General features: G+C 34.8%; 1 protein-coding gene across 2 annotated transcripts in view; it reads left to right on the top strand.

Annotated features, from left to right (window-relative positions):
• The window catches only part of LOC145690017 (SMC5-SMC6 complex localization factor protein 2-like), a 96,474-nt gene extending 75,651 nt beyond the window's left edge, over positions 1 to 20,823 (top strand). For both annotated transcript variants that reach the window (XM_081764509.1, XM_081764504.1), the window contains exons 10-11: positions 10,836 to 10,961; positions 15,353 to 20,823. In XM_081764509.1, the coding sequence (XP_081620635.1) occupies positions 10,836 to 10,961; positions 15,353 to 15,565 (339 nt within the window). In that variant the 3' untranslated portion in view covers positions 15,566 to 20,823. The remainder of the gene's footprint in view (positions 1 to 10,835; positions 10,962 to 15,352) is intronic.
• The last annotated feature ends 645 nt before the right edge of the window (positions 20,824 to 21,468 follow it).

Below are 21,468 nucleotides of genomic sequence, written 5' to 3'. Positions count from 1 at the left end.
TAAATCAAATCAATCAGTCAGTAACATATTAAGCTTAGATGTTGAAAAAAAAAATGATAGCAACTGTCCTTTGTTTTATTTTATACGTGGGCAGTTCTAAAGTTTTTTTTATTATTATTATTAAGATGAACTAGATAAGCACAAGCTGATGACAAACTAACTTTATATAGTAGAGTGCAGAACTGTAGTAATAGATAAATTATTATGTAGATACCATTTCTTTACAAATATCAATTAACGGAAGGAAATGATATTATCTATATAATTATTTCTCTGTGTCGTTACTTTCTGCAGTCTATTAGTACTTCTCAGTAATTCTTTCTCTCTTTTTCTTTGATTTCGAAGAGAGCAAACTCTGAAAGAGATACTGGTAGGTGCAGAAACGTAAAGGAATAATTATAACAATGACATACAAGTAAAAATGAAATTTATTTATCTTAATGCCATAGTAATATTCAAGGTATATAAAATAACAGGTAGCCCCAGTTCGCGATTAGCGTTCTGATTGGCTCCCTGTCCGTGACGTCATGTGGAGGTATCTGTGAAGATTGTTTTCGCTTGCCTGCTTGTTACACTTCGCGCTTTATTCGTAAAACTGGATTCAAAACATAATTATGATATTCCTTGTCTTTCCAAATACAAATAATGAGTTATTTCTACTCATAGATGAGACAATATAATGTAATAAATATATAAATATCGTCAATAATGGTTAATTATCTATACAAATAAAAATGAATATAATGTTTACTTGCTAATTCATTCTAGAGCATTGGATCGATTTTTATAATTTTTAGTACCGTACATGAGTTGACCTGGCCCTTATTACTTTGATTAAAGGCCGAATCCTAATGGGTAAAAGGGGTTCAAAATTTGTACCTAAACTACAGTATCTCACGAACCTAAGTTAGAAAGATGAAACTCGGTATATAAACTCCTCATTAAACTTAAAGAAAAACATGTCCCATTGTTTTTCAAAATTTCCGTTTAAAGGGGAAAAGGGGGCATTTTCTATTCATTGTAACAATGTTTGATTGCCAACTCTCCTCGACCAACTTTAACGATTTTTGGTACTTTAATACAGCCAGGACTAACTAACTTAGCCGAAATTGGTGTCCAGTCCATGCTTTTCAGGGTCACTGAAATGAATAGTGACCATCCCGATGCCGTTTAAAAGCAAATTCATCCTCTTTGGGCGTGGGGAAGGGGTGGCATTATGGATTTTTGTCATTGCACTTTCATTGAAACGTAAATTCTAGGGGTGGAAGGAGTTCAAATACTTTCCATAAACCAATCCTCTCAATAAGAGCATTTCAGGTACCGTAGTAAAATACATAAAGCAAACATTATTCAAAATTTCAGAGATTCCGGGTATGTAATTAGGTTAGGTTGTGTTAGGATAGGTTAGGTTATGTTAGAAATCTAATCTGCCCTAACCTAATATAACCGAATCTAACCTAACCTATTTGATTAGGTTATGTTAAGTTAGGTCAGGTTAGAAATCTAACCTAACCCGTTGTATTTAGTGTGTATTAACCAAATTGTCAGAAATCGTGACAGCAAAATATTTCCTTTACATTACTAATATTTGTTTATTACTCAATATAACACATTTTACAGTATGTATTATAGGTTACAAATTGCACAGATATCTATAGAGTGGTATACATACATAAAAGAACCATCTTCACAAGGGAAAATTTGCAGTTATTTGTCCTACACTTTGCCCTTCGATTTATCGGAATTTAGTTTTTGTGGCTTAGCCCCCTCTCTCGGCCAGCCCTTCAATTATAAGAATATGGTAAGTGTGCACTTTCATCACAACAAATGATTTTGTCACACGATGTGGCATTCGAGAAGGAATAAAATCAATGTGATTTGTACGTAACAGGTACGGTTCGGTTGAACAAGATTAGGTTAGATTAGGTAAAGTTAGATAAGGTTCGGTTCGTAATAGGTTCCTATGAATGTTCTGCTCAAATTCACTTTGAACTTTTTGCTAGAATAATGTTTCAGATACTTAACAAAACTTACGAATATCATTTAAACTAAAGAATATATGTGGGTATACATTTATATTCTCGTTGATACCCCCTTCCACTTCACTTTACGTACATAAACTCCTTAAGCTTCAGGCCCTCAGAAACAAATGTCATAAAAGTAAAATTAATATTGTTGTTACACACCTGTTTTTCAACTTGACTAGTGTCTAGTTTATTTTCCCCCATGCCAGTTTGGAATCAATAATGAAGAAACAGCGTCAGATCTTAAACATTACTTTGCAGGAAACTTAGAAGCTCATTTTTTCAAACTGTTTGATAATCCTCTGGTAAAAAGTGAGCAGAACATATTCGTGCGTTATCCACTTAAAAGTGTTCTTTCGCTTACAGCGGGAAATCAATCTTCTTCGAAGTTCATCATTTTTAGGGAATCGATGGAACATTATTTCGTTTGTATTGCTTCCTATGTTATTAGAATGAGCTACTGCACAAGTAAGATAACTTTTCCCCATCTTGAAACAGAAGTGTTATTGTTTATGCAGAATTTCACTTATTTTGAAAAATACCGCGATACCTCCACGTGACGTCACCGACCGCGAAGTATCCTGGGAAAAATGAGAGCAGAAAAGCTATCCTGAGAGTCCCCTGAGTAATATTTTCTCAGCAATATTTCATCTACGAGAATTCTGTACATTTCTTCTGAATGTTTCTACAAAGCTTGTTGAGTACTCCTTTATTCCATTCTGTTTTGTGTCTTCCCACTTAATCTTTAACCCTCGCACGGCCAAGTGGGATACCTAAAGTCCCCCAGATTATTATTTTTTGAAATCATTTTGTGTGTTATTTTCTTAGAGCAGTGTTTCTTTAGCTATGTTAATATTTTCGAAGTATGTATATGTTCATGTGATGGTCATTCCCAAGCAGCTCTAGGTTTATTTGTTATACACGTTGGGGGATCTAAGGTTCCCCACTGTATACCTTCACGTCGCCTAAAATTTTGTCTTCACTTTTGGTTATAGTGGGGAATCCTAGGTACCCCATGAATATTAATGAATTTATGGAGACTTACTTAAGTTCCTGATAAAAGAAATTATTTACATTACGAAGTACCCTGATTGGAGTCAATTTCACAGTTCCCGTCGGAAGGTTTTCATAAAGGAACTTCGCAAGGAATTCGCTCTTCCAAGAGCAAGGTAGCATGTTTACCGCTTGCAGGTCACTCCAAATTTAGCAAGATAAGATTTTATATTCTTTTATTACAAGTTTACTTTTTAAGTCATGTAAATATTACAATAATTTTTAAGAAAAAAAATATTAACATTACTATATAATCAGTAGTAAGTGCATGAACGCGCTTGTGGTATAATCGGGGAGTTCAAGGTTCGAATTCCAGGATCGGCCATTATTACTGAGACTTTCCTTCTTGTCTTCAGTCTCACACAACAAATGCCAAGAAGATATATTTCATTAGAATTAGCAGTATATCTTTATGCCCACAAAATAACTAAATAGTGTTGACTGATTATAGCTGTACGACAGAGATATACAAACAGGTAAATAGATATATAAACCAAATCATATGGCACAACAGCCCTAAAGGGTTAAGGCCTGCCACACGGCTTTTTGTGGGTGGCACGTGGTCAGCGTACCGCTATTCCCAGTTGCTTTATGAGTGCCGGCTTGGCACCAGGGTTGCCCCCTGTACTCATTTCTGGAGGTTCCTTCTTTCACCCGCCGGGAAACGAACCCAGGTCGCTGAATAACCAGTCGGACGCTCTATCGACTTCACTACAAGCCAGCTTAGATAAATATATAGAGAGATGCATGGATGGATGGACGGAAGAACGTATAAATAGATGGGAAGATAGATCGATGAATGCAAATCATGAATTGTTTGTATATAATATATAAACATGGAGTAAAATTGAAATAGTCTGCTTATATATATACATCAAAAGAGACATAGAAATGCCGTTCCAGAGGCTTTGATAATGCCTTTTATTGGAACACGCCTAAAATGTTTGTCTGCTGATGAAATTGAAACAAAAACACAGAAGGAAGTGAAACGTGGAAAGTGTTTCATGTACGACAGAAAGTAGGTACAAACTCAAAGGTAAAATGCGAAACCTGTAAGCGATGGATATGTAGGAGGCACAGAAAGACTGTAACAATTGTGAAATATAACAACTGTGCATAAAATCTGAATGAAAAAGGGATAAATTGCGGAGAAGGTATGTAATGAGACATACAATATAGATAGGAACACAAAAAATGTGTTACTAAAACTTTGTTATGAAAGCAACGTTTAGAGTTGCATGTATATCTTAACAACAGTATGTTATCAAATCAAAATGGATATATAGACACTGTAACAAGAGTTGTTGTATAAGGGAAAAAAAGGTAATAAGAACAAAATTTAATAGAATTTATAATGGGGTCACTTAGGTCCCCTACTTCATCGTTTATGTCATGATTTTGAGCTTGGCTGTGCGAGGGTTAAAGTATGATGTTTTCTTGGATCACGCCAGAGAGTTATGGTAGCTAAAGAATCAAATGCTTTGAGAAGAAATTCTTTTACACTATACAGTAGGCGCTCCAATCCGATATTCTGTTGTTCGGCACTTTCTGTAATCCGACACCGATCGAGCCACTCACATTCTTCTTTTTTTTTTCTTTCTTTCTTGTTCGGGTGGATTCAGTCATTTGTTGACCGCCAGGTCGCGCGACTGCGTTCCCTATGTTTTTAGTTTGCTCAGTGTTAATCATGTCTGTCAGTTTTCATTTCCTTGTTGCTAGCGACCTACATATTGCGTTTAAACATATTTTAATCGTTTGTTGTATATATAGATATATATATATATATATATATATATATATATATATATATAGAGAGAGAGAGAGAGAGAGAGAGAGAGAATGATTTATCTTTGGTATTCTCGTTAGAACTATATTGACGTTCGATAATCCGGCACGGACTTGTTCCCGAATTTGCCGGAGTAGAGTGCCTACTGTAATTGTTTATATTGCGTTTTCATTTACTGCACGTAGGATGTTAAAGGCTTAATGATTCATCTTTGATCTCTCATAACTCGAGAACCCGAGATTTATAAAGGAAAATATTTGACATGCATATTAAGCAAGTCAAGCTCCATGCGTATCCTAAGTTTGGTCTCAGGTCCTTGTGATTTTTTAAAAAAGGAAAAATCAAGTTAAGAACGGAAAATTAGTGAAAGTTTCTATTAAAATATTTGTCGCCAAAATAGACGAAAGAATATGTGAATGAATGCAGTGTGCAACTTCACAGTATCTACAATCTAGTAAACGGGTAATATAATCGAGACATCTAATGGGGACGGGACAGTTGTTTGCATGAAAAGTACGCGCTAAGTTATAGAATTATGGTTGAGTGACTAGTCTTTAGGGAAAGAAACCTTTGGATAGATTTTTTTTTTTTAATAGACCAATATTAAACAATATCTTCAAGAGGTGGGTAACAACTATTTTGAATAGATTAGTCTGGTACAAATAGAATCCAATAGCGAGTTGTGTGTGTGTCTGACAATAAACCTTTGGGGTCATTCCACCTCAGTTCAACCACTCCCTCCCAGTGACCATCTTGGATTTTCATGAAAAGTTGTACACATGAGCTGGGTAGTATTAAGAGATAAAATACCAAATTTAAAAACATTCCGGTAAATAAAACCAAAGTTATAATTAGATACGAACCACAGTGCGTAGGCCCAATATTTGTCGAAATAAGCAATGTTGCCTGCGGCACGTTTTCAGTCTCACAACTTTTTCATTATAAATGACATCAAAGTGAAATTTACAGGATGTACAGAACTAAACACATATTTTGTACTAACAGCAGCAGAATGAATTTCCAGCAACAATTCTGGCTGATATATTCATTTCAAATCAAAAGAAAAAAAACGAAATAGTAAAATGTTACAAAGTTCAGCATTTTTTTTTATGGGAAGAAGAAAGTAGGTGGGGCGAACCTCTGCCAATCTTTGGATACACCACCTTGCCGACTTTCAAACAGGGTAATAACAAAACAGTTGGTCATTTACTTTTGTTGTAATTTAACAATGAAAATGCGAGAAAAAAAGCAAAAACGACGAAAACATACACAAGTTGGCAACGCTGTAGCACAATTCTGATAGCTCGTACGAACTTCTATACTTGCATTCATGATGACCATAACATAGTGTAAATGTCACATAAATTACATCTTGTTACTCCAAGGTATGTGGGAGTTACGAATCAGTAAAACATAACTGATGAATGAAAAGCTCGTACCGTAATATGCCAATATGTGGTCGACAATTGACTATGTGCATAAGCATAAATATGAATATTCATAATGTAAATTATTGACAGGAAACCTGTTGCAATAGCGCTGGACATTAGTAAACGTTATAACAGTAAAGTTTACAACCCTGTGCACAATTTATGTTTAAATTTGAACAGTGGTTAGGCAGTATTTACGTGATAGTACATGTATATCTACGTGGTTGTACAGGTATATCATATTCTTACACTTGGAAGATTAAAATAGAGACGTTTTCACCTTTAAGTTACTTGTATTTCTTTGAAAACGAGTCCCACTTTTCGCAAATTTTTGTGTTGATGCCTTGATCAATGTAGTACTGCTTGCCAGTGGCTGTGGAGGGAACTGGTAATTCCATTATGATATGTTCAAAGGGAACCCAGCGTTCGTCAGGAAACTGAGGCCAAGCAAACGTTGTAGCAGGTCCGGCTGGTGTCATGCAGTTCACCAAGATGTCTCCCTCCTCTTGGCAATACTGAACTATACAGCCCACGTACCAATTGCTGTCATATGCAAAAGCAACATAACACCCTGGCTGGATGCTACTCAGAAGTCTTTGAAAATCAAGCTCTTGCTTAGTATCTACACGGACACGCACGCAGTACCTGAAGTTGTGTCCAGATAGTCTGCTCATTTCTAGTTCACTGCAATTAACAGGACGAAAATAATGATGACTTCTGGTTCCGGCAACAGTTCTCACATGTTGCATCCTGCTCTGTTGCACCAATTCACACTTTCTTACATTATCTGCAGAAACAAAGAATAATTTGATGCCATGAATGTTTTCGTCCGCCCATTTAAACAACTGTTGGGGTATGAGAATTTTCCCATCAGTTGTGTGTTGAAGACTTGCTCTTGCTACTAGTCTTTTAATTGTCCCACCAATACCATCACAAACATTCTTACCGTGACTAGTAGCGAAAAAATTCCACTCAGCTTGCCAATGAAAATCACTGTAATGCATACATAAGTTTTTAAAACTTTTACAGTTTTTGTAATGGCTAGCTGCACCATCAGTAAAATATTTCACCGATCTAACATGGGTCATTTTTTGTTTGATGTAGCCGATAATAGTTTCGATGTGTGCATGCACTACTGTTGAGCCATGTACTAAGTGATCACTAAGAATAGCTAGACTTGGCACTGCCAGTTTGCCCTGTTCATCTTTGTAGTATATAGCAAAAGGGTGAATTGTAGCTTGACTGTTGTTCCAGTGAAACCCCTGAACTTCATCCTGGATGATGAAGGAATAATTTTCTGAAAAATCAAGTATTATTATTATTTCATTAGTGGCTAAATTATCTTTGGATTGTCTAAGGTATGATGACTGGGCTGCCGCTGTAAAACTGTGAACAGTTAGCTTATCTACTTTTTCACAAAGTGAATGTACGAAATCTGCAACTGTCTCTTGTTTGGTTTCGAGAGTTGTATGATCAGTATGTGTCCACTGTTTGAATGTGACCATGTCTTCCTCATCCATACACAGTTCATTGAACATGATATTTTTTACATATTTCTCGAGTTTCCCTTTCCCTGGACACTTTTCACATCTGTGAATCATGCATGTATACGAATTCGAATCGCAGGTTATTACCTTCATTGCCTCTTGATGGTCCAAATTTAACTTTACAGCAGACAGCATTAGCTTCACATTTTGGTGTGTCTGGCACACACATACATTATGTGTACCTCTCGCACCAGCCGAAATTACCCATTTTGGACGAAGACTATAAAACTTGGACACACCCATGTTAACATTGGGATACTTTTGCTTGAATAAGACATACAATTCGGAGACATTACACAACTACAACCGTTTTTGTATCTGAATTTTGTCTCCATTAACCTTCACTGATATATAATCTTTTTTGCCTGGACACATCCTACTATTCTCATCGTCTTCATAAAATTCCTGGACCACCCGTTCAGTTTCTTGACTTACAGCCTTTCCTATTAGTTTTGTAGGATGTACTAGCGGTCCATCGCTCATCTTCAACTTTCTAGCCTGTTTGACGAGATAATGCGACACCTGAAATTCATGAGCAGTTTTTTCTATTGACCAACTGTCTGGAACTAGAGTAAGTACTGTCATTTTTTCCTGACGTGTTGACATTGCACATTTCTTCTTCATGTCCTCCAATATTTTATCAAGGTCTGAACATTTGTCACATTTGGACTGCTCTTTCGTTATTGTTAATTCATGCTCATCAATCGCGAAATCCACTTAATTTACGTTTTGCCACTGAGTCAATCTACCGTAGTTTCTTTCTTGCATAACTACATCTGTCTCTTACGCTAACACTTTGGGGGTTTTATCGGTGAAATACCTAAAGCATTCACTGATGTCTGTAACTCAGGAGATACAAATGGCACCGTAGAGGGTTCATAGTCCTCATCACTGTTGTCCACACTATTTTCTTCCTTTAGTCTAACAAAGCACTTGGAACACAGTTTCTGGCCAGGCTTCATGTCCACCCCTGACATCTCCTTCACCTTTAGAACTGTCGACATGTTAGCTTCACGAAGGCTACGTTTGATGACCTTCTTGTGCACTTTGAAGGGATCAACACAATTCCTTTGAAGAGAAGGAAAATAATCCACATATATCTTTTTGTGGTGGCAGCACACAGTCATACACTCAGTCATTACAGAACTTGACCCAACTGTCTGCATACCACTTCTCCACAACAGGAAGTTTCTATCAGGCAAAGGTAAGTCAGTCACATGTATCAAGCCACCTTCACTGATATATATTAGAAGTGTATACTGTTCTGTGGCATTCATCTTGAACAAACACACCAACACTACATGTCTTTAGTGCAGATTCATTGTAATCACACAATGCCACAGCCATCTTACCGGTCACAAACACTAATTACTAAACAGAAAGAAAGGAAGCATCAACAGTATGATCATACTGATTGCACATCAACCAAGTCCTTTCTCAGAACGCATGGATGTCATCACTCCACAGTCACATGTCTGCCATTCTGAATTTTCCATTGCAAGCATTTCCAGGTGTACGATTCTGCAATAAACAACAGCAGTTCGTTTGGTCATGATTTACATTACAAGTATTCACAGTTTTGCTTATGGGGCCGCGGTGGATCAGTGGGTAGAGCGTTCACCTCTGGTGCACGGGATCCTTGATTCGATTCTAACTTGCACCAGGTGAACTTTGTGATGGATTAACAGCGAGTGCGTGGGTTTTCTCGTCTCCTCCCACTTTCTTCATTTCACCATTTCCTTCATTTTTTATCATCACCGTGCCCTTTAGCCTTGCCGGCATAACTTTGGGACATAAAATTTAAAGATTTCATTTCGATTCAGTTCAGTTTTGATTATACATTTTGTCAATTGTTGACTTCATTATTTTATTTATTATTTATTTGCTAACAGACACCAGGTACAATTCAGACACCATTTTACACTAGAAACCGGTATAGAACAATAACAAAGGGAAGGAATTTCTTACGGTATCGGCCTGGACCTGTATGCTAAGGTACTATCCCGGCATTTGCCTGATAGGACTGAGGGAAATCCTGGAAAACATCAGTCAGGATAGTTGGCCGCGAGACGTGAACCCGCGGCGTCCTCCCGAACGTCAATCCAACGCGCTCCCAAATGCGCCACGGCGGCTTGGTGCAAACGTTACTGTTCGAGATTTAAATCAATTAGTTAGATTTACAGATTCATAACTCCCACATACCTTGGAGTAACAAGATGTAATTTATGTGACATTTACACTATGTTATGGTCATCATGTATGCAAGTATAGAAGTTCGTACGAGCTATCAGAATTGTGCTACAGCGTTGCCAACTTGTGTATTTTTTCGTCGTTTTTGCTTTTTTTCGCGTTTTCCTTGTTAAATTTCAACAAAAGTAAATGACCAACTGTTTTGTTATTACCCTGTTGGAAAGTCGGCAAGGTGGTGTATCCAAGGACTGTTAGAGGTTCGCCCCACCTACTTTCTTCTTCCCATAAAAAAATGCTGAACTTCGTAACATTTTACTATTTCGTTTTTTTCTTTTGATTTGAAATGAATATATCAGCCAGAATTGTTGCTGGAAATTCATTCTGCTGCTGTTAGTACAAACTATGTGTTTAGTTCTGTACATCCGGTAAATTTCACTTTGATGTCATTTATAATGAAAAAGTTGAGAGACCCTGAAAACGTGCCGCGGGCAACATTGCTTATTTCGACAAATATTGGGCCTACGCACTGTGGTTCGTATCTTATTATAACTTTGGTTTTATTTACCAGAATGCTTTTAAATTTGGTATTTTATCTCTTAATACTACCCAGCTTATGTGTACAACTTTTCATGAAAATCCATGATGGTCACCGGGAAGACCTTTGAAAATTGGTCGATCTGAGGTGGAATGACCCTTTGGGGTTTTTGAGCGATAGACTTAGAGTTTAGGTAAGTTCTTGTAAATTTATCAATATTTGATCAGAAAAAAATAGTAGCAATGTGTATTTTTTTTATGTCTCTTCCAGATTAATGATATTTATAACTTCCTGTACGACTATGAAGATTGCAAGTTTTCGATGTATATGTTCTATTGTTTTGTACTTCTTGTAGATTTTGTAGTAGGAAATGAGCAGATTTCGGAAGAAGAAATGGTAAGTACTATTCATCCATTTACCTGGCGTTTCCTGCCTTCCATCTTTGTTAATTTGTTCTTAAAAATGATAGATAATTTTATCTATGTCTATACTAGTGCGTACAATGCGTGACAAAAACTTACAGTATTCTCTTTTTCAGATCGTATTTCTCTCTCTCTCTCTCTCTGCAAATAACTGAATTTTCTGTGTTAAAAGGTTCAAAACTGGGAATAGTGTCTTATCTGCTTCCGTTATAAAATTATACCATTTTGTCAGAAATTTCAAAATTTTAGTTGTATAGAACGGTAATAAACAGATCTAGAAAAAATTAGAATTTGATGCTAAACATTGAATTACAAGTCAGTTGCATCGAAAGCTTAGATTTTATATCATTTTCAGATTGCTATACAAAGAAGAAAGAAAATTTTGTACTTCGAGTAATTTTACTTTTATTTATTTTGCTACTTAAGAGGAATCTTAAGTCATTTTTGCGGTAAAGTTTTCTCACTAGATGGCAAATCACATTGCGATGTTGCCACATCAGTTTCGGAGAGAAAAGTGATTAGACAAGAACACATTTTATACATGATTTAGTCCGAAGAGAAATGATATTTTTTTATATATCTTTTATTCAACACAGCCCGCTTTCGAGCTATTAATTAATTATATTCTATAATCAGAAGTGATTATTTTAACTCACGAGATGTTATATATTTATCTACAACTAGATAACTCTATAGTGCAGAATAAGAATCGGTGTACAAATTCATAGGCAAAATAGATTTAATACCTTTAAAAATGATATTTTATAAGCGATGTTATTCTTCGGCACAGGTTTACTTAAGGGAGTCATAATCATTATGACTATAAATACAGCGTTTTCTGCGCAGAGTTCGATTCAAACTTTGGAAGGCAATAACCACGTCAGCACGAGAATATTGACAAGACACACTGTTTCCGAGATGCTCGTTCCCAGCCGTCTGACCATCACAATATGGCTCCTATCGACTTCTGATATATCGCCGGCTTTCCCCATTGTACACACGATCACCGCACTTACTGATCGAGTGAGATACCTTTCATCGTCTGGCGAGTGGTTTTGCTGTGCCCCATGACTTACGTAGCCCAACGACTTCGTTCGGAAAGTGGCGTGTGGCCACAATGATTTGATTGATGAATGTAAATGATCATATATGGTTTAATCTCGTAGAGAAGTCTTTCTTACTTAAAATTAAATACGAATACCGTATTGATTTCTAGAAACGACATGAAACCATTAATAATTTTAAATTTTGTTCAGTGGCATGGAGTCAAAAGAATGTAGGGGCCAGACCTCCATTATCTTTCGCTAATCATGTTTTTCACACAATTTCGATGCACATTGCCAGTGATGTTTATCCGAATACATAGTCTTCTAGTACACAGATACGTTGCTTTAAGTGTGTAACAGCTGGGTCTTGCAGATGCTGTTTGAATCATACTAGGCTCCCAATTGAGACTGTGTATATTTTACGCCATACTTTTCATACGAGCTACATACATACCTTTCTGATCCTAAGGCACTTCACTGTATGTATTCGCATTGTATATACTGTAACGAGTTCATATTTGCAGTTTTGTATTTAAAAAACTCTTGCTATATGCCTGTCAGTTTATCTACTTCTTTTCTTTTTTTATGAAATAAAATATGTTCCTCACAACTGTCTTCGAAAATTTCCAGCTTGTGTTCTATACAATACAAGATACAGAATTATTCATCTATACATTTTTATTTGTATCTTATTATTATTTCTTTGTGTTTCCTTCTTAATTACAGTATCTACAGTAAGTTCTTTGTCTTGTGTACATTCACTTACTTGCAGACTGACAAATACACTCTGTAAAGAAAAAATAGCGACCGCAACATACTTTAATCAATATGATTTTTTACATGAATTCCTGATAATATTACAATGCATATTCTTAATGAGCAGTTCATTCTTAATACTTGCGCAAAATTTTTTAGGCTTTCGACATGAATTTAATGATTTTATACGCATATATAAGTAGCTGTGTGTGTTTTGAGCAAAATCGTTTATAGGAAGAGTTATACATAAAACTGAAAAAGATCAACAACAATAGCAGAAAACAAGAAATGGAATTTCTTGAGGGTAAGACATATTATGTGCAAACATCGGGAAGTACCATACACCAAACTAGTATTTTGTATGTGCACCATGGGCTTTCTGCAGTGCAGCGAATCATCGGAGCCCTTTGGTAACAAGGCTATTGCAAAATGCAACCTCGATTTCACGGAATAACACCCGGATTATCTGTTCCTTGAATTCCATTCTGTTTGAGATAGTTGTCTATTTAATCTTCTACTCATATTGATCCACAAATTTTCAACTGGATTCATGTCAGGTGAGTTTGTAGGCCACATGAATTTCTAAATAGTCATATTCATGAACCACGTATTAACGGTTTTCGCTCGGTGACATGAAGCATTATCGTCCTGGAAGAGGAAGTAATACAAATTTTCTTCAGAAAAGTCGTCTTTAACTGTTGTAAGAACTTTACGTACCAAAATTTGAAGATATTTTCGTGCATCAAACGATCCTTCACATATATCCGTTGTTCTGACGTCTTTAACGATGAACCAAGCCCATACCATCACTCAGTAACTGAATATTTGCATCTCTTAAACAAAATCCTTGTCAAGTTCATTGCTTGTTCGTATCCACAACTTCACACCACCATCGTTTCCCTCTATTCTAAACTTCTTTTCAACGAAGAAAACGACGTGCTTCCAGTTGTCATAAGTCCAAGTTGCATATCAACTCACAAAACTACATGTTGAAATCCTCTGTGTTTTGTCAGTTTGGACTTTCTATGCGGTTTCTTCTTTGTAATATCCCCTTCATACAGTCAAGACAATACAGTTGTACGAATAACTGCAGTTCCAAGATCATGTCAAACTACGTCAGCGATTTTTGTAGAAATCACTCCTGAAATCGGCAGTGCTATTGATTTCATTTAGCAATCTGCTCTGGGTTATGCTTTCTTTTTCCTTGCACACTATTGACGAAGGGACGATTGTTATGCTGTTTCCACTTGTGGATTACTCTTCCTGGCGTAGAATCATAGATTTTCAGTATTCCATCTATTCCCTTAGAGATTTGCCTTAGCTGCGCAAAGCAATAATTATGTCTTGTTCACATGGTAACAAGTCACATTTCTTACCCATCTTATTTGTTTACAGTCCACATGTAGCAACAATATCACATACAAACAACGCTGCACAACAACAATTTTGTCACTTGACACTGTTCAAACAATGAGAAAGCAAAGAACAATCATAAAACGCTATTTACCTCAGCCTATACATCACAAATGAAATACAAAATTCTGACTACAATAATTTACGAGACGCACTCAGTGCCATCTAGCGAAAATGTTACTGATACACAAACAATTGGCAAGCGATGTCGAACACCACAGGTGTCACAAATAACGCAAATGAACTATCCCACTCTTCATTTCCTTCTATTCCTCTTCTAACGGGCTGCAACTATGGTTTTCTGTGTAAGTTAGCTTGAGAATTGAGGTGTCGCTATTTTTTCTTTACAGAGTGTATAACTAACATGACAAAAAAGGAGTGATCCTTCGTTGCCAAGCGGCTAACACGCGTGCTTTTTGTGTATTCAATTCTGGGTTCGATTCTCGGTGGGCATTTGCTTCGCATTCCACTCAAAACAGGAGGCCTCGTCTAATGTAGTCGCAATGCTGAAAGGGATAAACTACAACCAAACAGTCAAAATGGGATTATTAAAATAAATGGGATTATAATATCAATAATATAGGACATCGATACAATAATAATACGGACACCTAATGAAAATGGACGAGAACTGATTGACGAAGAAAATTTTCAAGTACATCACAGGAGTGAAAGCCACAACGAAATGGGTAAAAGAGGTCAATACAGTACAGAGGAGAGTGGACTTAGAGCGAATGTGATCCATAACAGGAAGGAATTTATGAGGTGAATCAACAACTTCAAAACGTTCGAGCAGAAACCATCTAAACATAGGCCCAAATTAGTAATTTCCGAGGAGCAGAGAAAGGTTACAAGCGAAAGAATGAAGAGGTTTTGAAAAGATAAGAGAAAGAAGAGATTGACCACAAAGTCAGAGATTCCACAGCTGACCAAATTCGAAGAAAGAAAGAAGAAATAATAATAATAATAATAATAATAATAATAATAATAATAAATTTTCCTGCTCTTGCATTAGAACCATGCCTTTCCAAACATGTTTGACCTGTTTTGCCCTTGGCTGTTGACTTGTTATAATGTTTATCTAATATGTATATTGTGAATAAATAGGCGTAGAATGTCAGAAATTTAATGAGCTAAATTTTTGTTGCAGGCGAAGCTTCGGGGATTAGTGGACATAATAAGGACAATGCGAACTCAATTTGATAATATAACGTCAAACCCAGATAAGGTATTAATTCAGACGCAGGTAACAGCATCAACGCAAAGGTGGAATATGATGCTTAATAATCCTCATTTTGGGAGACCTGCATTTTTGCCTGTCGTTACTGCGTTAGGTGGTCTAAACGGAAGTTGGGGCAGTTAATCGTCTTGCAAGAAGACTGAATATGACTGAAATAGAAAATAGTGAAGTTAAAACTTTAAGTTGTTTATTTATAAAGTATTGTTGAAAATTAAGTGTAAATATAGGACCTGGTTGTTCATTTATTTATTTATTGTATCTGTATTAAAATGTACTTTATTTGAAATCACGATAGGTAAAAATAATTTTTTGTGATGTTGTTATTTACGTTAGATGTTTTGGCTTAAATAACATTTATTTAGCATCTGAAAGAATGTGTAGTGAATGGAAGGAAGATAACACTTTGTCGTTAACATTAGATGTAAATTTCATAATGAAAATTTTGTATTTTCTAATCATTTATTAAACCAACTGATCCGACTTTTTGTTAAACCAATTGAAATAACAATTTAACCCAAATTCTTCGTTGTACAAAATCCGCCTATAAAGTGGATTATCTCTACTACAATCTATCGATTATTTTTCATTATAATTTTTATGAATGATGATAGAAGAGTCTGACCAATGTCACTAAATTCGCGTTTTGTTCCTCCCTCTTTTAATTTTAGTGCATTCAGATTCATTATAAACGGTTTAATAAAATCTTGTATTTGATGTTAGTTTTTTTTATTTTATTATTTATTTATTTTATTTTTTATTTTTTTTAATGTTTACATTGTGTGACACCTTGCTTAACTTAGTATGCGATACCGTTAGTTCTTTCTATAACTCGACTTCGCACGTCGAACACCCACGTGTTCCCTAATTCGTATTGTGCACAAGTTTCTCATCAAACTCTTCATTCGTTATCATTAACATTTATCATCATCGGATTCCCACACATTTCTGAATTCTTTAAATTTATGGCCTGCTAGTGCTAAAAGTTGTACTAGCATTTGCACCGACGTGTCGTATGAGCCGCTTGCACTAGCTTGCTTGTTTGGTTATTTGTTGAAGTTTAGGGTCCTTTCTCGTTACCAAGGTTATAATGTGATGGAATTCGAGCCACTTTCCAATATGTGATTATTCAAACATTTCACTAAATTGTCATGCAGAGTGTCTCAATATGTGATTACCGTATTTAAACACACATTCACCAAGTCATCCTGCAACGTTTCTCAATATGTGATTATTCAAACGTATTCACCAAATTGTCCCATATGTCCGTAGCGTTTGTGTATATTAGAAAATTATTGGTAACTAATTAAATAAATAATTGTGCAGTCATTGATAACCTTCGTATTATCACGTTGACACTACAGAATTGTTTGTTCTTCCAGAGACGTATTCTTGGAATCACCATCAGGGCGCTATTGAGTACAATCAATGGTTTGTAAGAGTTTATACTGCTTAAAAGCCAACATCTTGGCCCAATTTGCATTTGCATCTAATTTTTCGATTTTCATTGTAGGTTCTGCTGTGTTAAATATTTTCCCCTTCATACTAATTGCTTACATGCTAAGACTGTGGCGTAGTCTAGAAATAATGCTATTAACCTTTCTCAACAGTAAAGCCTATCTTGCTAACTTATCAATACAAACGTAAATAATAGGACTTCTGTACTTTTAAACACTTCTCTGTTTCACTTAAAACTTCTTTATCAAACACCGTGTCATCAGCCAGCTATAACTGAATTTATGTATCTGTTAAAATATCTCCATTGCATTGCATTTAATATTCTTTGAGTATCTCACCTGTAAGTCACTTAAGTTCATACATTTTATAATAAACTCTAATTGGTTTTAACTTAAATTCTTAAACTCACCAAAAATCGCTCCCAGTTCGATTCACTGTATTAACGCATTTCTTCCCATTGCCCCAAAAATGGGACGGTCTGGTTTTTTTTTTTTTTATATATATATATATATATACCTACTATGTTATTTAAAAATAATTATTTTACGAATAAATGGCTTTGATATCCAGCAGTACAAGGCCTACAATTTCAGCTTGTCATTTGTTTATTAAGTGCTTATGGAAAGAAGTGAATTTGGCGGAAATTCAACACAATGTGGAGTCGGAAAAGATTAGTTTTTTTTTCCTACCTTTTAGTATTTTAACTGTGATCAATTTCATTTACTTATTAAATTAAGTCCTTTTATATTCAAAAATAATATATAACTTGTACGAATATGATAACTGTATATTGTTAATTGACATAAAACTCAGACAACCCAATAATGGGGCAGTGGGAACTGTAGGCATGGTGGGAGTATAATCTGCAGAAGCTGTTGGTTTACATAACTTTATCTGATACTTGCAATCTAGATGTAAATAGAAAACGATATTTACAATATTTGATTCTTGTAAATGCATTACCCACGTTCAGGATAACTTTAGACGCACACACACAAATGAAATAATGAACAATATTCCGTATGAGCCAAACCCAAAAGTTGCATATAGCAATTCAACGCAAAAACTGCGAAAAGTAGTTATAGTACCTATGTCAATAAGCGGAAACTAAAATGAAAACTGGTATTGAATGCCCCCCAATTTGTTTAATAGTGTTTATTTCGTTACAAACCTTTATTATTTCAACTTCTAATTAATCTGATTCGACTTCTTGTAAACAGTATTCATTCTGAGGGTCATTCACTACTTCGATACTAAGATATTATATTGCAGTGTATATTTCATATATATTCACTGCAATATAATATCTATATAATATAATATTTATTTTCATATAATATTTATTTTCTGTGGGCTTCATTCCCTAGCGTTTGCGTCAACGCAACACAAATTTTGCGTTTTAGTTTCCGGTAATCGACATACCAGCTATAATTATTTGCATTGCGTTTCAATCCGCAACTTTTGCGATTACATACGGAATGTTATCCGTTATTTTATTTTTGTGTGTGTGTCTAAAGTTATCTTAAACGTGGGTAATGCAAAAATCAAATATTGTAAATATCGTTTTCTAGTTGCACCCAGATTGGAAGTATCAGATAAAATTCTGCAAACCAACAATTTCTGCAAATTTTTCTTCCACTTTGACTAGGGTTCTCAATGTCCCATTATTGGGGCGTCTGACTTTTATGTCCATTAACAATATACAATTATAATATTCGTACAAGATATATTATATTGTTTTTGAATATGAAAGGACCTAATATACATGTAATAGGAAAATGAAATTGATCAAAGTTAAAATACTAAAAGGTACAAAAACAGCTCACCTATAAGTATGCTTTTTTCTCTCCCAATTATAAGTTCTTAATATTTCTTTACTCCGATTTATAAAATATAAGACATAAATTGCTAAATAAAACAAAACAGTCAAATCACTATGTTCTTTTGCTTGTAAGCATATACTAAAAGTGCAGCTAGCCTTTACTGGTACTTTTCATGTCACCTACCCTCCGGTACCCATTGTCGCATTTTTGGGGCGGTCTGCTGCGCACAGATAAACGGTCAGAAAAATAAATCGTAACTTTCTTGATGTTACTCGGACTAAATAGATCAAGTAAAAGCGTAAAACTACAAAAAATCAAGAGAAAAATAATTTGGGAAGATACGGGTGAAAGTACACAAATACTTCAAATACCTTCTTGTTTTTCGACTGTATGGACAGTTGTTGTATTAATACATTAAACACTATACATTTCGCATTGTGTCTTCGATTGCAATAGTTGTAAACTAGAAGGAATGCTGTGTCATTCAATATTTAGAAGATATCCTGTATCATTCATCATTTTCTCGCAATCCTGGCTCTCATATGAACAACCAATATTCAATTAGATTTTCAACTGCATTACTGAGACGTTACTTCAGTAACACAATTTAGTGCTGTAAAATGCACCATAATGTAGAAGTTACAGCTCAATAGCTTTTTTAAAAAATGCTTGTTTATTTATATTGTAAATTTCCATGTATATTGATTGATAGGTTAGGAGCGATACCAAAATATTTACATTTTACAAAGTAAGTGCGTAGTGGGATGAAAGTTTGTTTTGGTCTTTTATTGGTTTAGATGGAATCGAGAATATGATGACTATCCTTTGCCTCTTTTATGATAAGTTCGCTGTAACACTGTTTGTTTGTGCTGCCGTCTATTAAAACTTACGAGAAAAGTGTACTTGTTTTGGATAAATAATATATTATGATAAGTCTTTTGACAACTTGGCCTGGTTAATGTGTGGCGCTCCTAAAAGGACTGTAGAAAGTTGGTCTAAAAAGAAATAATAATAAAAAAAAAAGAGGACACACTTGTTAGCAAAACTTAGACGATACACACAGTAATATAAGGCACACATGTGTAATAAGATATAGAAGTTCAGTTACCAATCCACTTGGCGTAACGGTCCGATTTGTGGGGCTGAGCCGCTCCACGCCATCTGTTAGCGATTGATGGAACTACGTCCAACCTAGCGATGAACGCGTGGTGAGCGCGCCGCGTCGCCCCATCACTAACCGGATTATCGGGAGCTTGCTAGACCTATATAGAAGTTCATAGCAATATCAATACTTTAGAAGTTTAAATATTGTAAGATACGAATAAATAAATATTGTAAAATACGAAACGGAGAAAATGTTTCAAAGTGGTAACTAACTTCTAATAATATTCGTTTTTTTTTTTAACATAGAACACAAAATACTTCAAACGAAATTTGGCAAATAAATGTCATTCTAACATAATGTATTGCAACATATCACACGTTAATTGAAAACTTGTCATTCACATATCCACAACATAATGATATTAAGTTCTTTTGGTGGCAATTATTAGAGGGAAATTCTAGCTAATGTCATGGCACAAACACATGTAAAGATACTGAAAAATATTTTCTCGTTTTACTTATTTTTGTTATTGATAGTTTTTGGTTAGAGAGATTTACTATATGAGCTTAGAGTAAATATTCTCTTAAGGAAAATTAATGATTTGTATATAATACTTAAATGGTTATAATTCCAAAGCTTAGTTTGGTTGTTTCTAATGTATGCATTTGAGTTACACAGTTTTATTGTGTTTTCTTCCTTCTAGAAGGCAAATAAATTACTTAGTGGAGTCTGTTAAGAGAGGTCACATTAGTAAGAATTTAAATTTTTGCTTCTAAGGAAAGAAAGCTTTCTTAATGCACTTATTTTTGTATGTACCTTTCTGCAGCTGTATAAAACTTCCTTTCCGTAGCTGATAAAATTTAAATTTTTACCGATATTACTTAAGAACCGCTACTGGAAGTACTACAGAAGATTTCAGTGTTTAGAATAATTATTTTGTGTAGAAGAAAATCATATATATTTTTGCTATTTTCGTACAAAATAAATAATATGTTTTATGTCTCTTAATAACCTGTGTTCATAATCGGTCGACTTATTAAACTATTATTGGAAAATAATACAGCATAGCTTCTTAACTTGTCAACGCAACTAACATGGCTTCGTTTTTATAGAACTTGCAATTCTCCATAAGTTGTATATTTTTTAATCGAAGTAGTCTTATTACTCTGCAAGTGGGTTACATGTGTAATTTTAAACGTGACCATATTAACAGTAACTTTATTCATTTGGTGCTAATGTTAAACTCACCACTATATGTTGGACAACTAAACGGAACATTCAATTGTGATTAGTGTTTTTTTTTTATATTATTATTAAAGATTATTATTATTATTATTATTATTATTATTATTATTATTATTATTATTATTATTATTATTATTATTATTATTATTATTATTATTATTATTATTAATATTTTCTGAGAAAGAAATTAAATTTGAAGTTGTTCTTTACCGTTGTACTGTTGCAGAAGTTTAATAAACCCAGAAGTTGCAAATGGTTCGCAGTGAAATGGTTTGTAAAAGGCATTGTGTGCTGTCTCGTATACTATTCAATATCGTTATAAATGACATAATTAGAAGAGTAAGAGAACACATTGATAGAAATATGTTTATATTCGTTGCTGGTGTATTGATTTGGAT

This window comes from Thermobia domestica, chromosome 1 (genome assembly GCF_964235325.1).
Source record: "Thermobia domestica chromosome 1, izTheDome1.hap1.1, whole genome shotgun sequence".
Lineage (NCBI taxonomy): Eukaryota > Metazoa > Arthropoda > Insecta > Zygentoma > Lepismatidae > Thermobia > Thermobia domestica.
Note: the sequence above shows the minus strand (reverse complement) of the source record. Positions and strands in the feature narration are given on the sequence as shown.